General features: G+C 56.0%; 2 protein-coding genes across 2 annotated transcripts in view; both read right to left on the bottom strand.

Annotated features, from left to right (window-relative positions):
* ASB1 (ankyrin repeat and SOCS box containing 1) overlaps positions 1–14,235 on the bottom strand; it is a 28,565-nt gene extending 14,330 nt beyond the window's left edge. The window contains exon 1 of the mRNA XM_036253375.1: positions 14,134–14,235. Within this exon, the coding sequence (XP_036109268.1) occupies positions 14,134–14,235 (102 nt within the window). The remainder of the gene's footprint in view (positions 1–14,133) is intronic.
* Positions 14,236–16,263: 2,028 nt separating this feature from the next.
* The window catches only part of TRAF3IP1 (TRAF3 interacting protein 1), a 57,354-nt gene continuing 52,090 nt past the window's right edge, over positions 16,264–21,527 (bottom strand). The window contains exons 15-16 of the mRNA XM_036253374.1: positions 19,760–19,983; positions 16,264–16,473 (exon numbers count right to left, since the gene is read on the bottom strand). Of these exons, the coding sequence (XP_036109267.1) occupies positions 16,308–16,473; positions 19,760–19,983 (390 nt within the window). The 3' untranslated portion in view covers positions 16,264–16,307. The remainder of the gene's footprint in view (positions 16,474–19,759; positions 19,984–21,527) is intronic.

The following is a 21,527-nucleotide window of genomic DNA, read 5'->3' as shown; positions in this document are numbered from 1 at the left end:
GGAAGCAGGCGGCTCCACGGCCCCTGTGGGCCTGCATTGGGGTGGCTCTTGCCAGGAGACCTCAGGCCTCCGCCCTCTTCTGGAAACCTTCTTTGCCCGCCCCCACCCCACCCCGCTCCCCCTCTGCCCTTGGACTCTGAAGAGGGAGCAGGGGCATTTCTCAGGCTTACCCAGGGGAGGCCGCGAATCCAGGGCAGCCCGCACTCAGCCGTGCCCTGGAAACGCTTTGACCAGCCCGGCTCTGCCGCCCTCGGAGCCGGTGATCACAGAAGCACCTGTCCTAGAAAGGAGCAGTCAGGAGCCCGGAGGCTGCGTCCTCCTGGCTGAGGGGCTGGGCGAGGGGCAGCTCCCCCAGGCCTCAGCCTCCTGTCTGAGGAGGAATGACACCTGCGACAGGACAGCCCAGAGGACAAAACCCCACAGGAGGTGCCCTTTGCTTCCCAGCGGGAGCGCCTCAGGACAGAATGGGCATCGGTGCCCCCACAGCAGGGCGGGAATGCCCAGGGTTCTATGCCCAGTGTCCCTTTGTTGAGTGGGCAGCAAGAAGCCAAACAGGGCCAGGCCACCCCCTCCCACACCCCACCCCTAGGTGGGAACCCGCCTCCCTCTGCTGCCCTGTGGGCCACCAAGGGCAGCCCTGGACTGCCGGTATCCTCTGGGGAGGCCACAGAGCTGGATGAGACCAGGCGACCTCGGCTGAGCACCGACGGTGCCGGCGACTGGGGGTGGGGCCGAGTACTGGACTCAGAGCAGGGAGGCGCCCGACCCTGCGACCCTGGGAGCCGGCCTCGCAGCAGGAGTGGCAGGTTCTTAGAGTGACTTCCCACCCCAGGGTGACCAGCCGCCTCAGTCCGCCCTGGACTGAGGGGGTCCAGAACACAGGACTCCCAGTTTGAAAACCAGAGTGAGTCGGGGCCCTGCCCCTCCCTTGGGCTAGCCCCCCACCCTGCCTCACCCCCTGCTCTCCCTCCGTCACCACCAGGTGACTTGTTTCTGCCAGTCTCTGTCACTCAGGCTGACAGCTCCTCAAGGACCCTGGAGCTCCCTGTGCCCCTTAGCTGGTCCCTCACAAAGAAACACACTCCAGCCCTGGCCGGTTTGGCTCAGCGGTTGGAGCGTCGGCCTGCGGTCCAGAGAGACCTGGTTCGGTTCCCGCTAGGGGCACGTACCTCGGTTGCAGTTTGTCCCCGGCCCTGGTTGGGTCTGTGGGAGGCAGCCACTCGATGTGTCCCTTTCACGTCGATGTTTCTCTCTCTCTTCCTCTCTCTCCCTCACTCTATCTGAACAAAAAATGGAAAAATGTTCCTCCGGTGAGGATAAAAAAAGAAAAAGGAAACACACTCCAGGCTCCCCGTCCTCGGCTGCTCCCCAGACCCTCCTAGAGCCCAGTGCACACACATGGGGCCCCTGCATTCTGACACCCCAGCCCTGAGCTGAGCAGCCCACCCCCACCTCCCTTCCCTACCAGCTGGGTGCCTGGGCTCCGGCCAGACTCTACCCTCTGGTCTCCCAGAGATGCCTGTCACCCCACCTTCCTGCTGCAGGCTGTCCCGTCCTATCTGCTGGGCAGAGTCCTTCCTGGAAACCGACCTCTGGTCACACAGACACTGTTTCGCCAACGGTATTACTCAGAACTTTATTTCCCAGAGTCGTGTATACACGTGTAAGTGCTGTGTTTACATACATGCACTAGGGGGCTTTGGTTCTCCCACCTGGATATATTATTGAACAAATGAGTAAAGTCACCCAACGGCCACCTCGCCCAGGCACTGTGCCTGGTCCAGGGTGCAGGGGTGAGCCTTTCGCCCAGGGAGGGGGTGATTGATGGGCCCCAAACAGGGAAGGGGTTTTGCAGATGTAATTAAGAGTCCCAGCCATCCTCCCTCTCTCTGTTGACCTCTCCCTGCCTCTGTCTCCCAGTTTCCCTGAACGTTGCCCTTTCCTGACTCAGTGTCGTCAGCACCCTGCTTCCTGTCTTTCTGTCCGCCTCTCGGCTCACAGCCTCTCCCTGCACACGGCCCTCACTGGCCCTCGCTGAGCTCCTGCCCTGCCCGTTTCTGGCCCCACCAAGTCAGAGACTCCAGCCTGACCCTGTGACCAGCGGCTCAGACATCCCCCATATGCCTCCCGGTGCACGTCTGGGGGCAGAGCCTGGCAGCCAGTCGGCCGTGGTCAGGCTCCTCCGGCCCTGCAGCCCCCGCAGGGACCTCAGCGTGCGGGGTCTCAGAGGGGGCGGCATTCTTCAACAACACGAATGCGCAGGTGATGGTTAGCAACAGAGTTTTTTTTTTTTTTTTATCCTCGCCCGAGGGTATTTTTCCATTTTTTGTACAGATAGAGTGGGAGGGAGAGAGAGGAAGGGAGAGAGAGTGAGAAACATCGACGTGAAGGGACACATCGAGTGGCTGCCACCCGCACGACCAACCAGGGCCGGGGACAAACTGCAACCGAAGTACGTGCCCTTAGCGGGAACCGAACCCGGGTCTCTCCGGACCGCAGGCTGACGCTCTAACCACTGAGCCAAACTGGCCAGGGCAGCAACAGAGTTTTTAACGTTAAGGTGTGTGTGGGCACCTCGGAGACTTTGGGGGTTTGGTTCCAGGGCGCAGCAATAACGCAAATATCACAGTAAAGTGAGTCGCGGGACTTTCCCGTCTCCCAGGGCATATAAAAGCTACGCTGACACCATACTGTGGTCTATTAGGGGTGCAAGAACATGACGTCAAAAAAGCAATGGACATACCTGAATTAAAGAGATTAAAGACTTGCCTACATGCCTGTGAAGGCTGGCAGTCTGAAATCCAGTTTGGAAACTCAACAATTATCGATGTTACCGTCTTGAGTCTGAACTCTGTAAGGCAGGCTAGCAGGCTGGACACAGCCCGGTGTCTACGCTGCAGCCCCTCAGGCAGAATTCCCCTTCCCCAGGGTAACCTGTTTATGCCCTGCAGTGGTTCCCAAGCTTCCTAATGCTGTGACCCTTTAATACAGTTCCTCAGGTTGTGGTGATCCCCAACCATAAAATTATTTTTTTTTTTTCATTTTTTGTTCAGGTAGAGTGGGAGGGAGAGAGAGAAACAGAGAGAGAGAGAGAAACATCGATGTGAAAGGGACACATCGAGTGGCTGCCACCCGCACAACCGACCAGGGCCAGGGACAAACTGCAGCCGAGGTACATGCCCTTAGCGGGAACCGAACCCGGGTCTCTCAGGACCGCAGGCCGACGCTCTAACCGCTGAGCCAAACCGGCCAGGGCCATAAAATTATTTTTGTTGCTACTTCATAACTGTAATTTTGCTACTGTTATGTCTCAGGCAACCCCTGTGAAAGGGTTGTTCGACCCCCAAAGGGGTCACGACCCACAGGTTGAGCACCACTGCCTGACAGGCTGCAACTGACTGGATGAGGGCCACACAGATCGTTAAGGGTAGTAGCCTCAGTGTAAAGTCACCTGACTGTACAATGTAAAGTCACCTGACTGTAGGTGTTAATCTCATCTACAAAACAGCTTCACAGCAATCTCTAGACTGGTGTTTGACCCAGTAGCTGGGCACCATGACCTAGCCAAGCTGAGATACAATTGAACCATCACACCCACTAAGACATCTACGGAACAGGCATGTCCAAAATGGGGTGGTCTTCAGGCACAGCTGGATCCAGGAGCTCAAGGTGTGGCCCTAGGTCTCGTCCATCTCCAGACTTGCTTTCCTCTGTGCAACATCACCCCAGGCCTTCAAGCTCTTAGGTCAGCAACTTCAGGACAAACAGTCTCTCAGCCCACATCACATGTCGCTCCCAGGGTGGCCCTGTGCCCTCCATCTGGGTCCTGAGTAAGGGAGGAGTCCCCTTAAAAGAATGGGCAAAAAGAGGACAGCACAGTGACGTAGCTCCTCTGAGCCGTGTTGCCGAAAAGTACATTGCTTGGAAAACTTTTCTTTTTTCCCCCAAAAAAATAATTTTTGTGCCCTGGCCAGGTGACTCAGTTGGTTGGAACATTGTTCCATACACCAAAAAGGTGAGGGGTTCAACTCCCAGTCAGGATGCCTGTGGGAGGCAACCAATTGATGCTTCTCTCTCTCTCTCTCCGTGCCTCTCTCTCAAATCAATAAAGATAATAATGATGATGATGATTTTCCTGATGTTTGAAGACAAGATGAATTTATTTTATTTTCTCAAAGCCATAAGCCAGAAAACACATGCCACTCAACCATGGATCGAAGTTGAGACAGTTGCCTTTATCCAAGGGACACAGTGCCCCCCCGCCATGACTGTTCCCCGAAGCGGCGGTCACACTGGGGTCAGACCCAAGGGCCCGGGAAAGGCTGCCTGTGAACACACACGGTAACAGAATGCCCCGGGTTACAGGTAATAAAGACCATTGCTACTCGACGTGAACAAAGCCAGCCTTCATCGCGTTACGTGGAGGCCCATTTGCAGAAGCACTTAAGAGGGGCCAAATACCCTCATCTAGTGGTTTTAATTGCATCCTGTGAATTTCGTTTTCCAGAGAGACGTCTTTCTTGGGGAAATGTCCATAAAAGTAGTGTTAGCAGCCGTGATGGTGTGTTTCCTATGGAAGTCTGTTCAGTTTAACCCCAGCTTGCGGCACAGACGGCTGTCCCCAGGGGCTGCGATGGCGCTGCGGCGGCCGGCCCGGGCGGCTGGGCTGGCAGCCCCTCCCGCTGACACCGCTGACACCATCCGGCAGCCTTGGTGACCCTGCGGGCGGCCCCACGCCCGCTGCCTCTGGGCTCCTGAACGCAAATCCTCCAGGGCCAATTTCAGAAGGAAGGAAGGATCCCGGGTAGGGCTGGGGTACGAGAAGGAACAGCAGAGGCGGGTAAGCGTGGGAATGCATTTGGACAAACCTGCTGCCTGAACAACAATAAGACCTTTAATTCGTGAGCTAAGAAAAGGGGCAGAACTAACAGACCAGATACTGAAGCAAGTCAGTCGGGTTGTCCTTGGATGACTGAAATAGGCTGGAGACCTGGCTAATCTCAGACTCTGTAAACTGTCCATATCAGAGTCGCTGAGGTAACCACCAGAATAATAACCCTATAAATGCACAATGTCCAAACCAGGCAGAACTGAAACGCGTTGAATAAGAAAACTAGGAGAAAATTTTTTCTCTTTCCAAAACAAGCCCTACCCCTCAAAAAAAAAAAAAAAAAAAAAAAGGCGAGTCTGAGAAAAAATAAACAGTGGCGAATATGGAGCTCACTTAGTAGGCTGGTGTATAAATCCGAAGGGAATGAGCTCTCCAGGTAAAAACAAAGAGCGAAAACACACAAACTCTGATTGCTTTTAAAGGCAAAGGATGAAAACATACATCAAGGAAAAACCAGTTCACCTCCTGAGTGGGTGGGAGACCTGAAAACAGCCCTCTGGGAAGCCAGGAGCCCTTAGGAAAACACCCCCTCGGACTGGATCTGGACGAGACAGTCCTGACACGAGCATACACGTCACACCGTGCCCAATAAACCGAAAGGACGGATTCTTAAAACATACGGAACACGAAAATAACAAGTGTGGCAAGAATGTGGGGCAATGGGACCCCTGTGCACGGCCGGAGAGAGTAGAATATGGTCCAGCCAGCGTGGAAAACAGCCCGGCTGGTCCTCCAAGCCAAGTACACAGCGAGCCCCGTGCCAACGCTGGGTGTGTCCACAGGCGGGCGGCGCACACCATGGCCACGAGGCGAAGGCAGCCGGGGTTCACCGACAGGTAAGTGGGGACTCAGGCGTGGTTCAGACACCGCGGCGTGGGACTCAGCCTTGAAAAGAAAGTCCGCTCTGACGCCTGCTACGACCCAGACGGACCTCGAAGACGTGCTGAGCGGAGCGAGCCCTCACAGAAAGACAAACGCCGGTGAGCCCACCTAGGAGGGACCCACAGTCGCCAGATTCCTGGAGACAGAAAGTAGACAGAGGTGACCTGGGGCTGCAGGAGGGGGTGGGGAGCTAGTGCTCAATGGGGACAGATGGTCAGTTTGGGAACAGGGAGAAGTCTGGGGAGGGATGATAGTGATATTTGCACAACAATGTGAATGTCCTTAATTTTAAAATTGTTTTTCTTTATTGATTTTCAGAAAGGGAGAGGGAGAGAGAGAAACATCGATGAGAGATGTATTGGCCGCCTCTTGCACGCCCTCCACTGGGGATCCGGCCCACAACCTGGGCATGTGCCCTGACCAGGAATCGAACCGGCGACCTCTTGCTGCAGGGTCGAGACTCAACCACTGAGCCACACCGGTGGGGCCTGAATTGTATACTTCAAGGTGGTTAAAATGGTACATTTTATGTTTTGTGTATTTTACCACATTAAAAAAGGTGGGGGAGGATAATGACATGTCAAAATGTTGTTTGTTAAGCTCAATAAAGTGATAAATTGAAAAAAAAAAAAGTGATATGGACCTTTTATGAAGTTGGCAGGGTGCGAGGCCACGGCGAGGTGGGGGGCAGTGAGGGGCACTGGCAACGGGCCTAGGAAGAAACCGTGGGGGGATGAGACCTGCCTCGGAACCGCAGCAAGTTCTCGGGGTGAGCTGGCGCCCTCCCGGCCCCAGCACCCCCTCCCAGATCCACACAACAGGGGCCTGGGGACTCGGGGGAAACGCAACTGGAAGAAGCTGTTAAGGAAGAAGATGGTCTTTGTTTTTTATCCTCACCCGAGGATATTTTTCTATTTATCTTCAGGTAGAGAGAGGGAGAGAAAGGGAGAGAGAGACACATCCTTGTGAGAGGGACACGGTGACTGGTTGCCTCCCGTACAACCCCAACCAGGGCTGGGGACACACCACAACCGAGGTACATGCTCTTGACTGGAATCAAATCAAGACTCATTGATCTGTGGGCTGATGCTCTAACTGCTGAGCCAAACCAGCCAGGGCAAGGAGATGGTCTTAAAAGGGAGGACAGACCCCCAGTTCTGAGGGGGATCTCCAGGGGACACCCTGGCGTGGGAGGAGGGCTGGCTGAGGGCCAGGACACTGAGGATGCCCCAGCCCCAGCTCCCAGCCAGAACCTGGAGGACCAAACCCGAGACCACCTCCCCCTGGTCTGGGGGAGGTGAGTTACAAATGTTAACAATAATATCATACATCACACATTTTGAAAAAATGAGTGCTATAACGATGTGTAGCCCAAAAATTCCAGTTAAAAAAATACCCAGTGCTCTTTTGTAAACCCCACGAAGACGCTGGATTCAGCTTTGCTGCCTTTTGCTGACCTGGGGCAGCCAGAGCCAAACTGCGGCCGGGTTCTGACCTCCAGTCGGTCGGTATTTCGTTTACTTGAACAAGTAAGAGAAGAAGAGCGAGCGACCAGGTCGTGGCTCGCTTGGCAATGACCGCGTGGCTTTCTCACTGGACTGAGGGACAGTGTGAGCCCTGGAGGGAGCTGCCTCGGCTTCAGGGCCCTGCACGACGGGATGGCTGCAGGGAGGACACAGTCGGTGGATGTACATTGTCGTCTTCCACCCTCTGGCGTCTGCCCGTCTCCACAGTGCGAATCCTCCCGCTGTGGCCGGAAGCAGCTGCCCTGAACCCGAGTCAGAAAGAGCTGGGCTGGGTGTTGCCGCAGACACGAGGCACCCTCAAGGGCCCAGTCACGGAAACGTAGCAAAGAAATTAAGTGATGGGTTTTCAGTGTCTGCTACTTCTGCTTTAACACAAGGGCTGGAAAACTTCCCGCCAAGTTGAACAGTCACGATCTGAGCAGCAGCAGTAGCGCCCCCTGCGGCCGGAGACCAGGAGCGCAGCCCCAGTGGGCCAGGGTCTGGGGCAGGGCCTGGGGTGGCCGGGGGTGGCCAAGCGTAAACGGGAGGCGCCTGGCAGGCTGGACTCTGCCAGGCTCGTGAAGGGGGCACGGTGAGGGGACCTCTCAACATAGTCAAACTCACCCAGGGAGCACTTGCTCTTTTATATTGTGACCTTATTCCTTGGTGAGGGGCCCAAGAACTATATTGAATCCCACAACGGTTGTTTTGGCAGGTGTGGAGGGAGGGGAAACAGCAACATGGGTGTGCAGTTTTACGGGCGACAGGAGCAGCTTTGGGAGGAGCCAGGCCCGCTCTGGGCTGGGGCACCACCGGCTCCCACTGCCAAGTCCACGTGTTGACGCCAGGGTTTGATTTCACAACTATCCAAACGAGCTTAGTGCTTCAAATCCCTGGCTTAGGGGTTTTTATTTGAAAGTCCTATTTTTAAATGCATCCCAGTGTTTGTATTGAAACTGCCCCAAAGACGCTTTTCTTCAGAGCCCTGATCCCTGGAAATGGAAAACCCACCGGAAGACTGCGCGGGCTCCACTCTGCTCCCAGGTCTTGGGTGGGGAGCAGAATGAGGTCACCTTCTTGGTGGTCCAGCCACCGGGGACGGACGGGTGTGCGTCCAGGGACCACCGCAGGCTGGCATGATGGCCTGGCCATCCGTGCATCCGTGGCCCCTTCCTCCGTAGAAAATGTTAAAATGTATTCCACAGCTCCATTGATATACATGCACATATATTAATATTACAGATTTAAACATCTACTTTGACCTAAAAGTTCATTTTTTTCTTCTGATGATAAGGATTCACACTTTCACGAGCCCCTAGAGTGCCATGGGCCGTGATGCTGTGCCCTTCCTGCCTGGGGGGTGGCATGTTGGTGGAGGCAGCAGAACGAGGAGATAAGGTGGAGCCCTGGGTAGTGGGATGGCCCACTCTTGTTGGGGGTAGGCGAGGCCCGGAGGCAGCAAAGGGAGCATCCAGCGGAACCCTCAACAGCATCCCCGAGAAGTGGTCAACCAGCCTCTGCTTGCACACCTCCTGTGATGGGGAGCTCACTCACTACCAGGCCACCCACACCACCTTTGGCCCATTCTGTCTGAATGGAGACGTCTTCCTTATCCGGAGCCCAAGTCTCATCTCCTGCATTTCTCACCCTGGGTGGGTCCCAGGGACAGAGACAGGGTCAACCCACCTCCACCCACAGACCTTTATGTGAGGACAGTGGGCATGTCCCAGCTCTAGCTCTTCTGTCAGCAAAATAGAATATTGGGCAATTTACACCATATCCTCAACCCAACATGCATTATTAATCATGTTGACTTCTGCCGGTGATACTGAGTACATTTCACAGATCACGAATAACAAACAGCCAATAACAAATAGCCAACACTTCTAAGTTATAAAGTACTTAGATCAGTGCCAATTACTGATCTAAGTACTTTATAAGCAGTGAGGCCCCTGTCCTCAGACCACGGACTATGAAGCAGGTAGCAGGTGGATGAATCAAGTCAACACTTAGAAAGTGCGGAGAGTTTCAGCCACCTGCTCAGAGTCACCAGCTACCAGTGAGCCCCGCACAGGCTGAGGGCAGGGCCCTGAACTGTGGGAGTCCACACCCAGGTACCCCTCTCCTGTCTGGATTCCCAAGCGCTCTGCCTTGTTCTCAGTGGTGAGGGGAAACGCTGGTTTTATGTACTTATCGCCTGTCTTCCACCATGGAGGGGGGCTGTATTTTCTCCTTCATTAACAAGCCTTTCTCTCTTAGGAATATTAACTCTTTGTTGGAGATGTTGCAAATACTTCTTTCGGTGTATCACTTGCTTTTTAAATTTTGCTTAGCTATATATTTAAACTAGTTTTTTGTTTGTTTGTTTTTTTTAATCCTCACCCGAGGACATTTTTCCATTTTTTTTGTTCAGGTAGAGCGGGAGGGAGATAGAGGAACAGAGAGAGAGAGAGAGAAACATCGACGTGAAAGGGACACATCGAGTGGCTGCCACCCGCACGACCCAACCAGGGCCGGGGACAAACTGCAACCGAGGCACGCGCCCTTAGCGGGAACCGAACCCGGGTCTCTCAGGACCGCAGGCCGACACTCTAACCGCTGAGCCAAACCGGCCAGGGCTAAACTAGTTTTAATTGTATTGATTTTAGAGAGGGTGGAGGAAGGGAGAGGGAGAGGGACGCATTCATTGGTTGATTCTCGGATGTGCCCTGACCAGGGATCAAACCCACAACCTTGGCATGTCAGGACAATGCTCTTACCAAGTGAGCTACCCGGCCAGGGTAGAAGTTTTTAAATTTTTATAAAGCCAAATGCTCTTTTTCTTCATCTATGGCTTCTGAAAATCATGTCTATTTCAGGAAGTTCTCCACCTACGATGTTCTCTTCCAAGTGCCCTATTCCTATATATGATGCTGTCTTCACAAAACAGAACCACTGCGAATAACATACATGTGCAAATAGTACATCATAATGTAAACATGCATACGTTATAAATGTAAAATGTTCTCCAATCATTTCCTTCTAGTATTTTCACATTCTAAGTTCTTTATTTGAGGAAGTTATTTTTGTATGTGATATTTTCGCTGTACGGATAACCGTATGCTCTTGTACCATTTATTTGGAAAACAACCTCAAATATTTCCTCTTTGAAATACTACACTTAGCAGAGACTACATTTCCAGATTTGTGTATCTGGCTGGGAATTCCTATGCTGTTTCATTGATTAGTTTATGTTTTTTGATACCAGACCACTTTGTTTTAAGTACTATAGCTTTATAAGATATTAGTTTAAATTTCTTCGATAATCTGCCCTGGTCGGTGTTACTCAGTGGTTAGACCATCAGCCTACAGACTGAAGGATCTGGGATTGGATTCCCAGTCAAGGGCCTGGGTTAAAGGTTTGACCCCTGGCCCCGGTTGGGGTCGTGCGGGATCAAATTGATGTGTGTCTCTCACATCCCCCCCACCACCACCACCAGAAAGAAAATCAGTGGAAAAGTATCCTTGGGTGAGGATTAAAAAAAAAGAAAAACAATTTCTTCAATAATCTGACATTTTTTATTCTGTTCAATTTTCAGGTTAATTTGGGGGAGAAAGGTCCACTGTATCCCTGAGGTCTGCACCCGCCAAGGTGTGATCTGGGGCCCGGCCCGCCTGGGCTCTGCGGGGTCTCCAGCCTCCCCCTCCCCACCCCCAGGCAAGGCAGCTAAGGGCCCCCAGCAGGCCAGACACAGGGACCCTGCTCTCCTCACGGGAGCCCAGTCCTGCGTTGGGGTGACCCTCACTTTCTCAGCTGGGCCTCCCGTTCTAGGGGCACACACCTATCCTTGCCTGCACCCCACTCCTGTGGACCCAGGGAGGCCGACGCCTGCCTGGCCGGCCGGCCACCACCGAGCAGCGCGGGCAGCTTCTCTGCGGAGGCGGCTCTGGCCGAGAACGGCCGGGTCAGGGGCTCGTGCGCTTCAGGGAGACAAAGCCGCTAGCTCTGCAGGACCGGCCTGGCTCTCGTCCAGCGCCCCACGCAGGAGGTCGGAGCCCCACCTGCATGCTCCAGTCCTCACTCGGTGGCCAGCAGGCCCACAGGCTCAGGGCACCTCTTGCTCAGAGGGGCCTGTCCCCTCACAGTCGCTGGCCAGCAGGCAGGGCAGATTCACCCGCGGAGAGGGGCCAGAGTCCCACCGTCCAAGCCAGGATGCCGCTGGAGGGTGGGGAGGGGCCTGGGGAAGGGCATCTGCACCTCCCACATCAGGACAGGCCTCCCTCTGCAGGGCGGGGCGGGGGGGGGGGGCAGTGAGGCAGGGACGATCCTGCCAGCGCCCACAGCACTGCTCACGCCAGCGCCCACCCTCAGCTGTGATCCTGCAAAATGCTGGAGGATTTTACAGATTTCAAAGGGCGGACCCAGCGCCTTCTGGCCCCATCTCCAACCTGCTGTAGCCGCCTCTGGGGACGGAACAAGTCGGGGCGCCTTGAGCGCGGGTCTGAGGGTAACTGGTCTGGGACGGAACAGGCCAGGGGCGCCCTGAGCGTGGGTCTGAGGGTAACTGGTCGTCCCTGGCTGAGAGCTGCTGCGGGCCCCACGTCCCCCTGCAGACCTGGCTCACTGGCAGCAGGGACAAAGGGACCCAACACCTTGGGGCTCGCCATGGGGCCCAGAGCGGGGCTGAGATCTCAGCTGGGGGCTCGAGGGGGCGCTGTGCCCTCACCCAGGGGCTCGCCATGGGCTGGAGGGGGCGCTGTGCCCTCACCCAGGGGTTCGCCATGGGCTGGAGGGGGCGCTGTGCCCTCACCTGGGGTCTCGCCATGGGCTGAAGGGGGCGCTGTGCCCTCACCCAGGGGCTCGCCATGGGCTGGAGGGGGCGCTGTGCCCTCACCCGGGGTCTGGCCATGGGCTGGAGGGGGCGCTGTGCCCTCACCCGGGGGCTCGCCATGGGCTGGAGGGGGCGCTGTGCCCTCACCCAGGGGCTCGCCATGGGCTGGAGGGGGCGCTGTGCCCTCACCCGGGGTCTGGCCATGGGCTGGAGGGGGCGCTGTGCCCTCACCCGGGGCTCGCCATGGGCTGGAGGGGGCGCTGTGCCCTCACCCGGGGCTCGCCATGGGCTGGAGGGGGCGCTGTGCCCTCACCCGGGGTCTGGCCATGGGCTGGAGGGGGCGCTGTGCCCTCACCCGGGGGCTCGCCATGGGCTGGAGGGGGCGCTGTGCCCTCACCCGGGGTCTCGCCATGGGCTGGAGGGGGCGCTGTGCCCTCACCCGGGGGCTCGCCATGGGCTGGAGGGGGCGCTGTGCCCTCACCCGGGGGCTCGCCATGGGCTGGAGGGGGCGCTGTGCCCTCACCCGGGGGCTCGCCATGGGCTGGAGGGGGCGCTGTGCCCTCACCCGGGGGGCCTCCTGGCCATGGGCTGGAGGGGGCGCTGTGCCCTCACCCGGGGGCTCGCCATGGGCTGGAGGGGGCGCTGTGCCTCACCCGGGGCTCGCCATGGCTGGAGGGGGCGCTGTGCCCTCACCGGGGTCTGCCATGGGCTGGAGGGGGCGCTGTGCCTCACCCGGGGGCTCGCCATGGGCTGGAGGGGGCGCTGTGCCCTCACCCAGGGGCTCGCCATGGGCTGGAGGGGGCGCTGTGCCCTCACCCGGGGTCTCGCCATGGGCTGGAGGGGGCGCTGTGCCCTCACCCGGGGTCTCGCCATGGGCTGGAGGGGGGCTGTGCCCTCACCCGGGGGCTCGCCATGGGCTGGAGGGGGGCTGTGCCCTCACCCGGGGTCTCGCCATGGGCTGGAGGGGGCGCTGTGCCCTCACCCGGGGTCTCGCCATGGGCTGGAGGGGGCGCTGTGCCCTCACCCAGGGGCTCGCCATGGGCTGGAGGGGGCGCTGTGCCCTCACCCGGGGTCTCGCCATGGGCTGGAGGGGGCGCTGTGCCCTCACCCGGGGGCTCGCCATGGGCTGGAGGGGGGCTGTGCCCTCACCCGGGGGCTCGCCATGGGCTGGAGGGGGGCTGTGCCCTCACCCGGGGACAAGCCCTGGACCCCTGGGACTGGCCAGCGTATTGAGCCCATTTCCTACCAGAGAGACTCGCTTGGTTTAAGCTGATAATTAAAATTTGGAAGTCAGCCCTAAATATGGACTTAGAAACTCGTTTTGCAGTTTTATTATTATTATTATTATTATTATTTTTAATCCTCACCCCAGGGTATTTTTCCATCTATCTTCAGATAGAGCACGAGGGAGGGAGGGAAACATCACGTGAGAGGGACACGTGACTGGTTGCCTCCCACACGACCCCAACAGGGGCCAAGATGAACCGAATGTGCATGCCCTTGGCTGGAATCGAGCCTGGGACTCTGGTTTGTGGGCCAACGCTCTGACCGCTGAGCCAAACCTGTTTAATAGTTTAAAAGCCATTTACATTTCTTCTCTCTTGATGAATTAAAAAGTCCTTCCCAAACTCCCTTTATGAAAACACACGAAAGCAAAAGGGGACCTTTGGGGCCTCACTTCCGCCCTGCTGCAGGGCTTGTAAACACTGCCTCCCCGGGCCGTCAGAAACACAGACCCTTTATTAGCGAGCGGGCCACCGGGCCGAGGTGAGCTCAGAGCCGCTGAGCTCCTGGTGGGCTCCCGGCAGGATGACCCAGGCGGCCTGCGCCTCTGGTGGAAGACCCGGAGCCCGGAACCCGTCCCGGCTGCGTGGAATTTCTGCCCTGATGGTGGGCACGCCTGTGCTCCCTCCCAACCTCGTGTGTGGGCCTCATTCCGTGGCTGATTCTGTGGAGGCTCAAGCAAATGGCCCAACCTCCCACGTCCGGCTGTCCGTCCAAAGCAGGAAGGTCAGGCCTGGTCTCCTTCGCAGGAGAAACTCACTGCCAGGTCGGCCCGCAGCAGGGGGGCAGCGGCGTCTCGGGGGCCCCGCACCCCCACCTGCGCTGCTACTGAGGCCACCCTCTCCTCACAGGTGTCAATCATTATCTTTAAGTTGCTTATTAAAAAGAAAAAGTATAAAAATCAAGGTAGAAAGCTTGAATTTTTTGTCTTCAATTATTTTTTCCAAAGGTTTACGCATTTCCTTTGAATATACATTATTGTCAGCTCAGCTTTTAAACTAAACTGATGAAGTACAACTCCAGTACCTTCTGAAAACTTACAAACCAGAGCAGAGACAGCACTTCGGAATCCCGTTTGTGTATTTCATCAAAATAAAAAACACCAGGATTTAATTCATCTGTGATACAGTAATAATCACATTCAGGCTTTCTAGAACTTCGCGAATGATCTTAACATTTGATAAATGCTTACCTGTCTTACAAAACCTCCGTTGAACAGAAAAGGAGCGAGTGTCACAATATGAATGAAAAGATAAATCTCCCTGAACTTTTTCCAAAGAAAAACAAAATGCACATTCAAAACTTTAAAAAACTCCGAATGCTTACACATTCTCCAGGTGTGAGCTGAACTGCACGACCCATACACACTTATAGAAAAAATATGATTATTTTTAATGATTTATGTATAAAATAAAATATAGATTTTATGATACAGTTTGATAGGCTACATCATACAAAACTTTACCACATATAATGTATGTGATTTTTTGCAACACAAACACCCGAGTCATGGACACGTCCGTGGCGGCAGACACCTCACCACCGCACGGAGCCAAGGGCCGCTCAGCTGTGGCCGCCGGGGGGCAGCACCACGGACAAGCAGTGAGGCGCGAGGTAACAGAGCCGCCGCCCCTCCTCCGCGGGGCCGGCAGCTCACTCTGATCCGGTGGAAGCCTGCGGTGCCCTTCAGGAGAGAAAGACCAGTGTTTCTAGGTGGTAGAGCTTAGTAATCCGGCCTTGAACTTCTTCAGCTTAGAAAATCACATGGTACCTTCCTAGAGACCGACTTTGGAAATCACACCAAGAAAAACTAAGTGGTGCCACCTCTTGTGCTGACCCCACGAACACGGCTTCCTGGGCCGTGCGGACACCCAACAGCACTCCTTGGTTTACTTTATAAACACAGCCCCTAGGAACAAAGGTATCAGGACTGGGACTAGTCTGTGTGCCTCCAACAGTGAAATCCTTTCTACACAAACTTGAAGACACGGACAGTATTCTATGTAAGTGAAAAACTAAATATAAACCATGTTTTATTAAAAAAAAACTTTGCTTTAAAAAATATTCTCCCCCCCCCAAAAAATGGTCACATCCAAACAAAGGGTAAACCGTGCCCCCTTTTACGCCCTCCTTTCTCGACCCCAGACCACCGTCCCTCGGGCGCACGGGCCTGGGAGGGAGGCGCAGTGCCAGGGCCAGGGAGAGGCCCACAGGCCACGAGGCCGCCAGCCAGGGGGAGCAGGGCGTCCCCGAGGACAGTGAGGGCAGCCGGGGACAAGCTCCCGTCCGGACAATGTCATGAGGGCCACACTGAAGTCTCCTCCTTAAACTTACGAACTTGAAGGGTTGGAAACACCCTTCGGGGACCAACAGAGAACAGGGACCAATGAGAACATTTCATGAAGAAGTCTATATGGTTATAAGAGGCTAAAGAAAGTCCACGTATACCTTTGCAAAGACACAGGCTGAAATGAAGCCTTTTCAAGTGCAAATGAACTAAAAATACAATGTATCCTCGTTCAGGCCTCAGCCTGTGTACAGGTGCCTCAGCCCATGTGGCCACCCTCCACTCAGCGCTTGGCTGCCGACGTCCTCCCAGACCTGCAGCCGGGGCTCTGGGCGGCCTCGCGCGCCTGCGCCCCGCGTGGAGCGTGGGCCCCGGACCGGCCCAGCTGCCGCCACGCGCCAGGCTCGCAGGCCGTCCCCTCGCGGGCGCTGGGGGAGCAGGGTGTTCACCACTAGCCAGCAGCCCGGCCAGAGGAAGGGAGGAAACGTGTCTTTTACACACTGACTGTGCCCACAGTTCTAAAGCTCTGGGGATCGCTGGGTGACACGTGAACTGTTCGCTCGCTCTGCACGCCGAGAGTTAAGGAACATGATGTTCGACCTTTTATTCGGGCTGAGGCGGCCGCGAGCTCGGAGCCGCGGGGGAGCTCACCTCCGCGAGCTCGTGCTGATGCTGCGCACCATCTTCTGGATCCGCTCCTCATTCTTCAGGATGTCGGCCTTCACAGCGCAGATCTTGTCCTGCTGGTCTCGGATCAGCTGCTCCAGCTCCAGCAGCTCGGCCTTCAGGGGCTCCACGGTGCCGTCTGTGATGCTGGCGGAGGCAGAGCAGGGGCGCGTGAGTGTCTCGTCTCATTTCAGACTTGCTTCTTTTTTTTTTAATCCTCACCCAAGAGATATTTTTTCCACTGATTTTTAGAGGGAGTGGGAGGGAGGGAGGGAGGTGAGCGAGAGAGAGAGAAACACCAACGCGAGAGGGGCACATCGGCTGGTTACCTCCTGCACAATCCCAACCAGGGCCGGGGATGAACCCCAACCAAGCTACGTGCCCTTGACTGGAATCGAACCCGCGACTCATTGGTCTGCAGGCCAACGCTCTAATTGCTGAGCTAAACCAGCCAGGGCTAAATTTGCTGCTTCTTTTTTTTTTTTAATCCTCACCAAGGATATTTTTTTTCTATTTATCTTCAGATAAGAGTGGGACGGAGGAAGAGAGGGAGAGAGAGAGAGACATCGATGAGAGAGAACAGTGACTGGCCACCTCCTGTGTGCCCCCCACTGGGGGTCGGGCCCACAGCCTGGGCATGTGCCCTGACTGGGAATCGAACCGGCGACCTCTTGGTGTGTGGGCTGATACTCAACCACTGAGCCACACCGGCCAGGCTAGATCTGCTTCTTAATTAAAACCCTGAAAGACGACACATCCAAAGAGAAAGGGCAGAAGCAATGGACACAACAGTGACAAACAGGGACAACCTCACCCTCGGGAGATGCACTGATTTCCACACCCCACGACCCAAAGTGAAGTCGAACATGAAATTTATACAAAGGAGGCTGACATTTCGTAAAGGCCTTAAATTTCAGACGTCACAGAGAGCCTTGGGGACAGCAGGGAGGTGCGCATCGAGGCCCATCAACACTAAGCGACACCTGGACAGCATGACACGCGCCACCTTCCTCAGTGGAGGAACCCCAGCCCCAGGACAGGCTTGCCCAGCACCAAGGGTCCCCACTGAGGCCCCGGCTCACTTGTGCAGGGCGTGCCAGGAGGCCTTTCACTAATGGGCTGCACAACGGGATGCTCTGGACAAACCTAGGACAGCCTCGGCCAGGCCTAACCTTGCCCTTGGGCTTCTGAGCACATGAAAGCAGAACGAAGGGCAGCGATAGTTCCAGCCATCCTGTCCTAGAGCCGCGTCCGGTTCTTCCAGGAAGAGGTGTCTGGGGGGACAGCTTTCCACACCTTCAACTGAAATGTGGCCAGTGCTTCCCACCCCTGGCATCCTCGCCTTTGGAAAGTCCATGTACAACAACACTTCGCTTTTCTGAAGGTCCTACATTAGCAACTGTTTTCACAAACCGAAAGGGATCCGAAGAAGATTCTAGTTTTTACGGAAAAAGGCAACAAGCGAAAAGAGCCTCAGCGCGCGTTTTAGCGGCAGCACGCGGACCAGCGGCCGCACTCGGCACTGGGCACCAGCCGCCGGTGCTCTGGACTGCGTGGGGCACCAGCCGCCGGCCGCCGGCCCCCGGTGCTCTGGACTGCGCGGGGCACCAGCCGCCGGCCGCCGGCCCCCGGTGCTCTGGACTGCGTGGGGCACCAGCCGCCGGTGCTCTGGACTGCGCTGGGCATCTGGGCTTGAGCTGGACTCGTGCTGCACACCGTCAGCAAGACAGGGTGTCCTGTGGTATCAGAGAGCCTAAGGGAGCTCGTTAGGGTGTTGGCTTAGCCTAAAACTGGGCAGAATTAAGCGATGTCATCGTGGTGAACGAAATACAGACGTTGTGTCTGTGCCGAGCTCGCCTGCGCCTGCCTATTAACGCGCAGAGAGGACTCTTGCAAGCTGCCGGTTACTCTTCTGGTCCTGCTAGAAGCCACGCGGGGCTCAGGCGGCCCTAGGGACGGACGGAAGGGCAGGCACATGGAGCTGGAGGGGCCGGAGCGCGCAGGTGCGCTGCTTATCACGTCATTCCTGCTATCACTGCATCAGTGTTATCAGAGGCTCTATGTGTTATGATTTGGTAGATTATCTCGGGGGTCTAGGAACCTCAAAACTCTGCATATAAACTAACAGTTGCCTCTTCGCTTCACACCCTTTGGCTGAGAGAGGTTTTGCGGGAGGCTCCCAGCTTTGGGTGGCAGGGCCTGCCTCCTGCTGGGACAGGCACAGGGTCTCCGACTGCCCAACTTCTGTCACACTGTACCTTTTAAAATGCAGGGGACTCTTTAAGAATTAGCAGACTAATAATAAAGAGTAGGAACTCATTATACTATAGTTTTTTATTACATGGCTTAGATATATCATTGAAGTAAACCAAGTGTTTTCTGAAAACACACTTAACAGTTGATATAATTATATGCACCCTCGATTCACTGACTTAAGTACAGAATGTCAAACATTTCTAAAATTATCTTCTTAATGCCTCTTACGTTTCTTTTACAGTAGAAATTTCAAAATGGGTTCATCAGCATTTCTTTCTTTTTTTAAATATGTTTTTATTGATTTTTTAGAGAGGAAGGGACAGACAGAAACATCAATGTAAGAAACATTGACCAGCTGCCTCCAGCACGCCCCCTACTGGGGACTGAGCCCACAACCGGGCATGTGTCTTGACCAGGAATTAACCGGAACCTCTCAGTCCACGGGACGGCGCTCAATCCACTGAACCACACAGGCTGGGCTCACCAGCATTTCTTTTAGAGTAAAAAATTAAATTTTTTTTGAACTACAAAGTTATAAAACTTTGGGAATTTTGATAAAACACATGAAAACCATGGTATCCAAACTGCAAAGTTCACTGTTTTTTCAATGGCTAAATCTGGTTTGTGTATGAACATGAATCCAAATCTTTTCTAAGTGCTACAAAGAAACACACACTCTGCCCAGGATGCGGGAACCAAGAGGACAGGGCGGGCCCTCAGGCCTACAGACTTGGGGACATCTGACCCCGCCCCCTGACCCCGCCCTGACCCCGCCCACCCTGACTCCTCTCCGCCCCACCCCCCCCTGACCCCTCTCCGCCCCCACCCCCGCCCTACCCCGCCCACCCTGACTCCTCTCCGCCCCCACCCCCGCCCTGACCCCGCCCACCCTGACTCCTCTCCGCCCCCACCCCCGCCCTGACCCCGCCCACCCTGACTCCTCTCCGCCCCACCCCCGCCCTGACCCCGCCCACCCTGACTCCTCTCCGCCCCCACCCCCGCCCTGACCCCGCCCACCCTGACTCCTCTCCGCCCCCACCCCCGCCCTGACCCCAGCCCCGCCCCGCCCCCTGACCTCTGCTCTGACCCAGCCCCGCTCCGCCCCCACCTCCGCCCTGACCCCGCCCTGCTCTGCCTGCCCCCGCCCCGCTCCGCCCCGCCCGCCCCGCCCCCTGACCTCTGCTCCTGCCGCAGCGCCTCCGCGTGCTGCAGGTTCTCGCGGTGCCACAGCTGCAGCTCGTTCTGCATGGCGTCCGCGTCCTCCTGGAGGTAGTCCATGATCTTGCCCAGGGGCAGCGCGCTCTTGCACAGGGTCTGGATGGACACGCGGAGCTTCTCTATCTCCTTGGAAACGACATCCTTCTCCTTCTTCCACGCTGACTCCAAGACAAGCGACTTCTCCTGCCACCGGTGGGAAAAGATGGGGACACATCCTCAGTCCCCGGGCAGGAGCTCGGCCAGCAGGACGGTGCGGCTCAGGGCCCCAGGCTAAGTGACAGTTTGCGTCTGCGGGGCGCCAAGGGGACCAGCACTGAGGGACCTGGAAGCAGGGCCAGGGAGGTCCCCCCCTTCCCAGCGGGTAGAAGGGTCTCTACCCGGAAGGTGGTCTCAGGGGCCCATTTCTAGAGGTAAGATTCCATTTCCCAGCTGCACAGACACTGCAGTCATGGTTACAGATGCTCAGGGACAGTGGTTCCCCACGTGCAGTGGTGAAAGGGGCCCCGCATCTCACTGCGCCACCTTCCCACCAGCTCCCCAGGCGAACGGAGACAGGAACCCGGGGGGGGGGGCTGGGGAAGTGGCCTGGAGGGATGTAGGTTGACAAGGGGACATGGAGGACATGGCCAAGAGCACCGAGCTGAAGTATTTAGAAGCTGAAACATTTAGACAAAGAAGAATGACGAGGGAGAAACCAGTCTGCCCAATTCAGGACCTAGGATCCAGCTACAATAACCATGACAGTGTGGTGTGGGCAGGGCAGACACACAGATGATGGAGCTGGACAGAGAATCCAGAAACAGGGCCTTAGGAACAGGCCGCCTGATTTCGGACAAAGTGAAAAGGGTTCCATTAAGGACAGAGGGCCTTTCGGCACACGGCGCCGGACCACAGGACAGCCAGAGGGGAAAGGAACGTCGACCAGGCTCAGATCTCACACAGAAGTAGCTCACCCTGGAGTGTGCACTTACATAGGACATGTACAACTATAGCCCCCTCGGGAGACAATCTGTGGGGCCTGGGGCCAGGCAGAGTTCTCCGACTGATACAGTGGCCTTCATGAAAATTAGCACTTTTGCTACACAAGAGACCCTGTTGAGAGGATGACAGAATACACTTTCAACAGCAAAAAAGCAAACAAAAAAGCAAAAAATCAGAAAGTGGGCAAAAGACACGAACGGACATCTCCCCGAAGAGGATGCGCAGGTAGCGGGGAAGCACCTGGGAAGATGCTCGGCTCCATCATCTGTAGGAAACGCACGCCAGAGCCTCACCTCCACGGCCCAGAGGAGAAGCAGCGACACCACCAGGGGCTGTGAGGGCACAGGCAGCCTGGCCGCGGCGCTGCGGCCGTACATGGTGCGGCTGCCATGGAAACAGTGGGGCTTTCTCGTAGGAACCCAACGTGAACCAGCACATGGCTCCGCAGCTGTGCTCCTGGGCGTTCACCCAGAGGAACGGGGACAGGGGCACACGAGGCTGTGCTCAGTGTGTGTAGAGGCTGTATTCAAAGTAGCCCAAACCCAGAAACACCCAGATGCCCCTGAACAGGTGAGGAGTTAATAACCCATGCGACACCCACACCAGAGAACACTACTCGCAATAAGAAGGAATGAACTACTGCCCTGGCCAGCGGGTCAGTGCGTTGGAGCGTCCTCCTGTACCAAAAAAGGTTTCGGACTGATTCCCAGTGAGGGCACATACCTAGGTGCAAGTTCGATCCCCAG

The sequence above is a fragment of the Molossus molossus genome, unplaced genomic scaffold (genome assembly GCF_014108415.1).
Source record: "Molossus molossus isolate mMolMol1 unplaced genomic scaffold, mMolMol1.p scaffold_m16_p_11, whole genome shotgun sequence".
NCBI classification, from domain to species: domain Eukaryota; kingdom Metazoa; phylum Chordata; class Mammalia; order Chiroptera; family Molossidae; genus Molossus; species Molossus molossus.
Note: the sequence above shows the minus strand (reverse complement) of the source record. Positions and strands in the feature narration are given on the sequence as shown.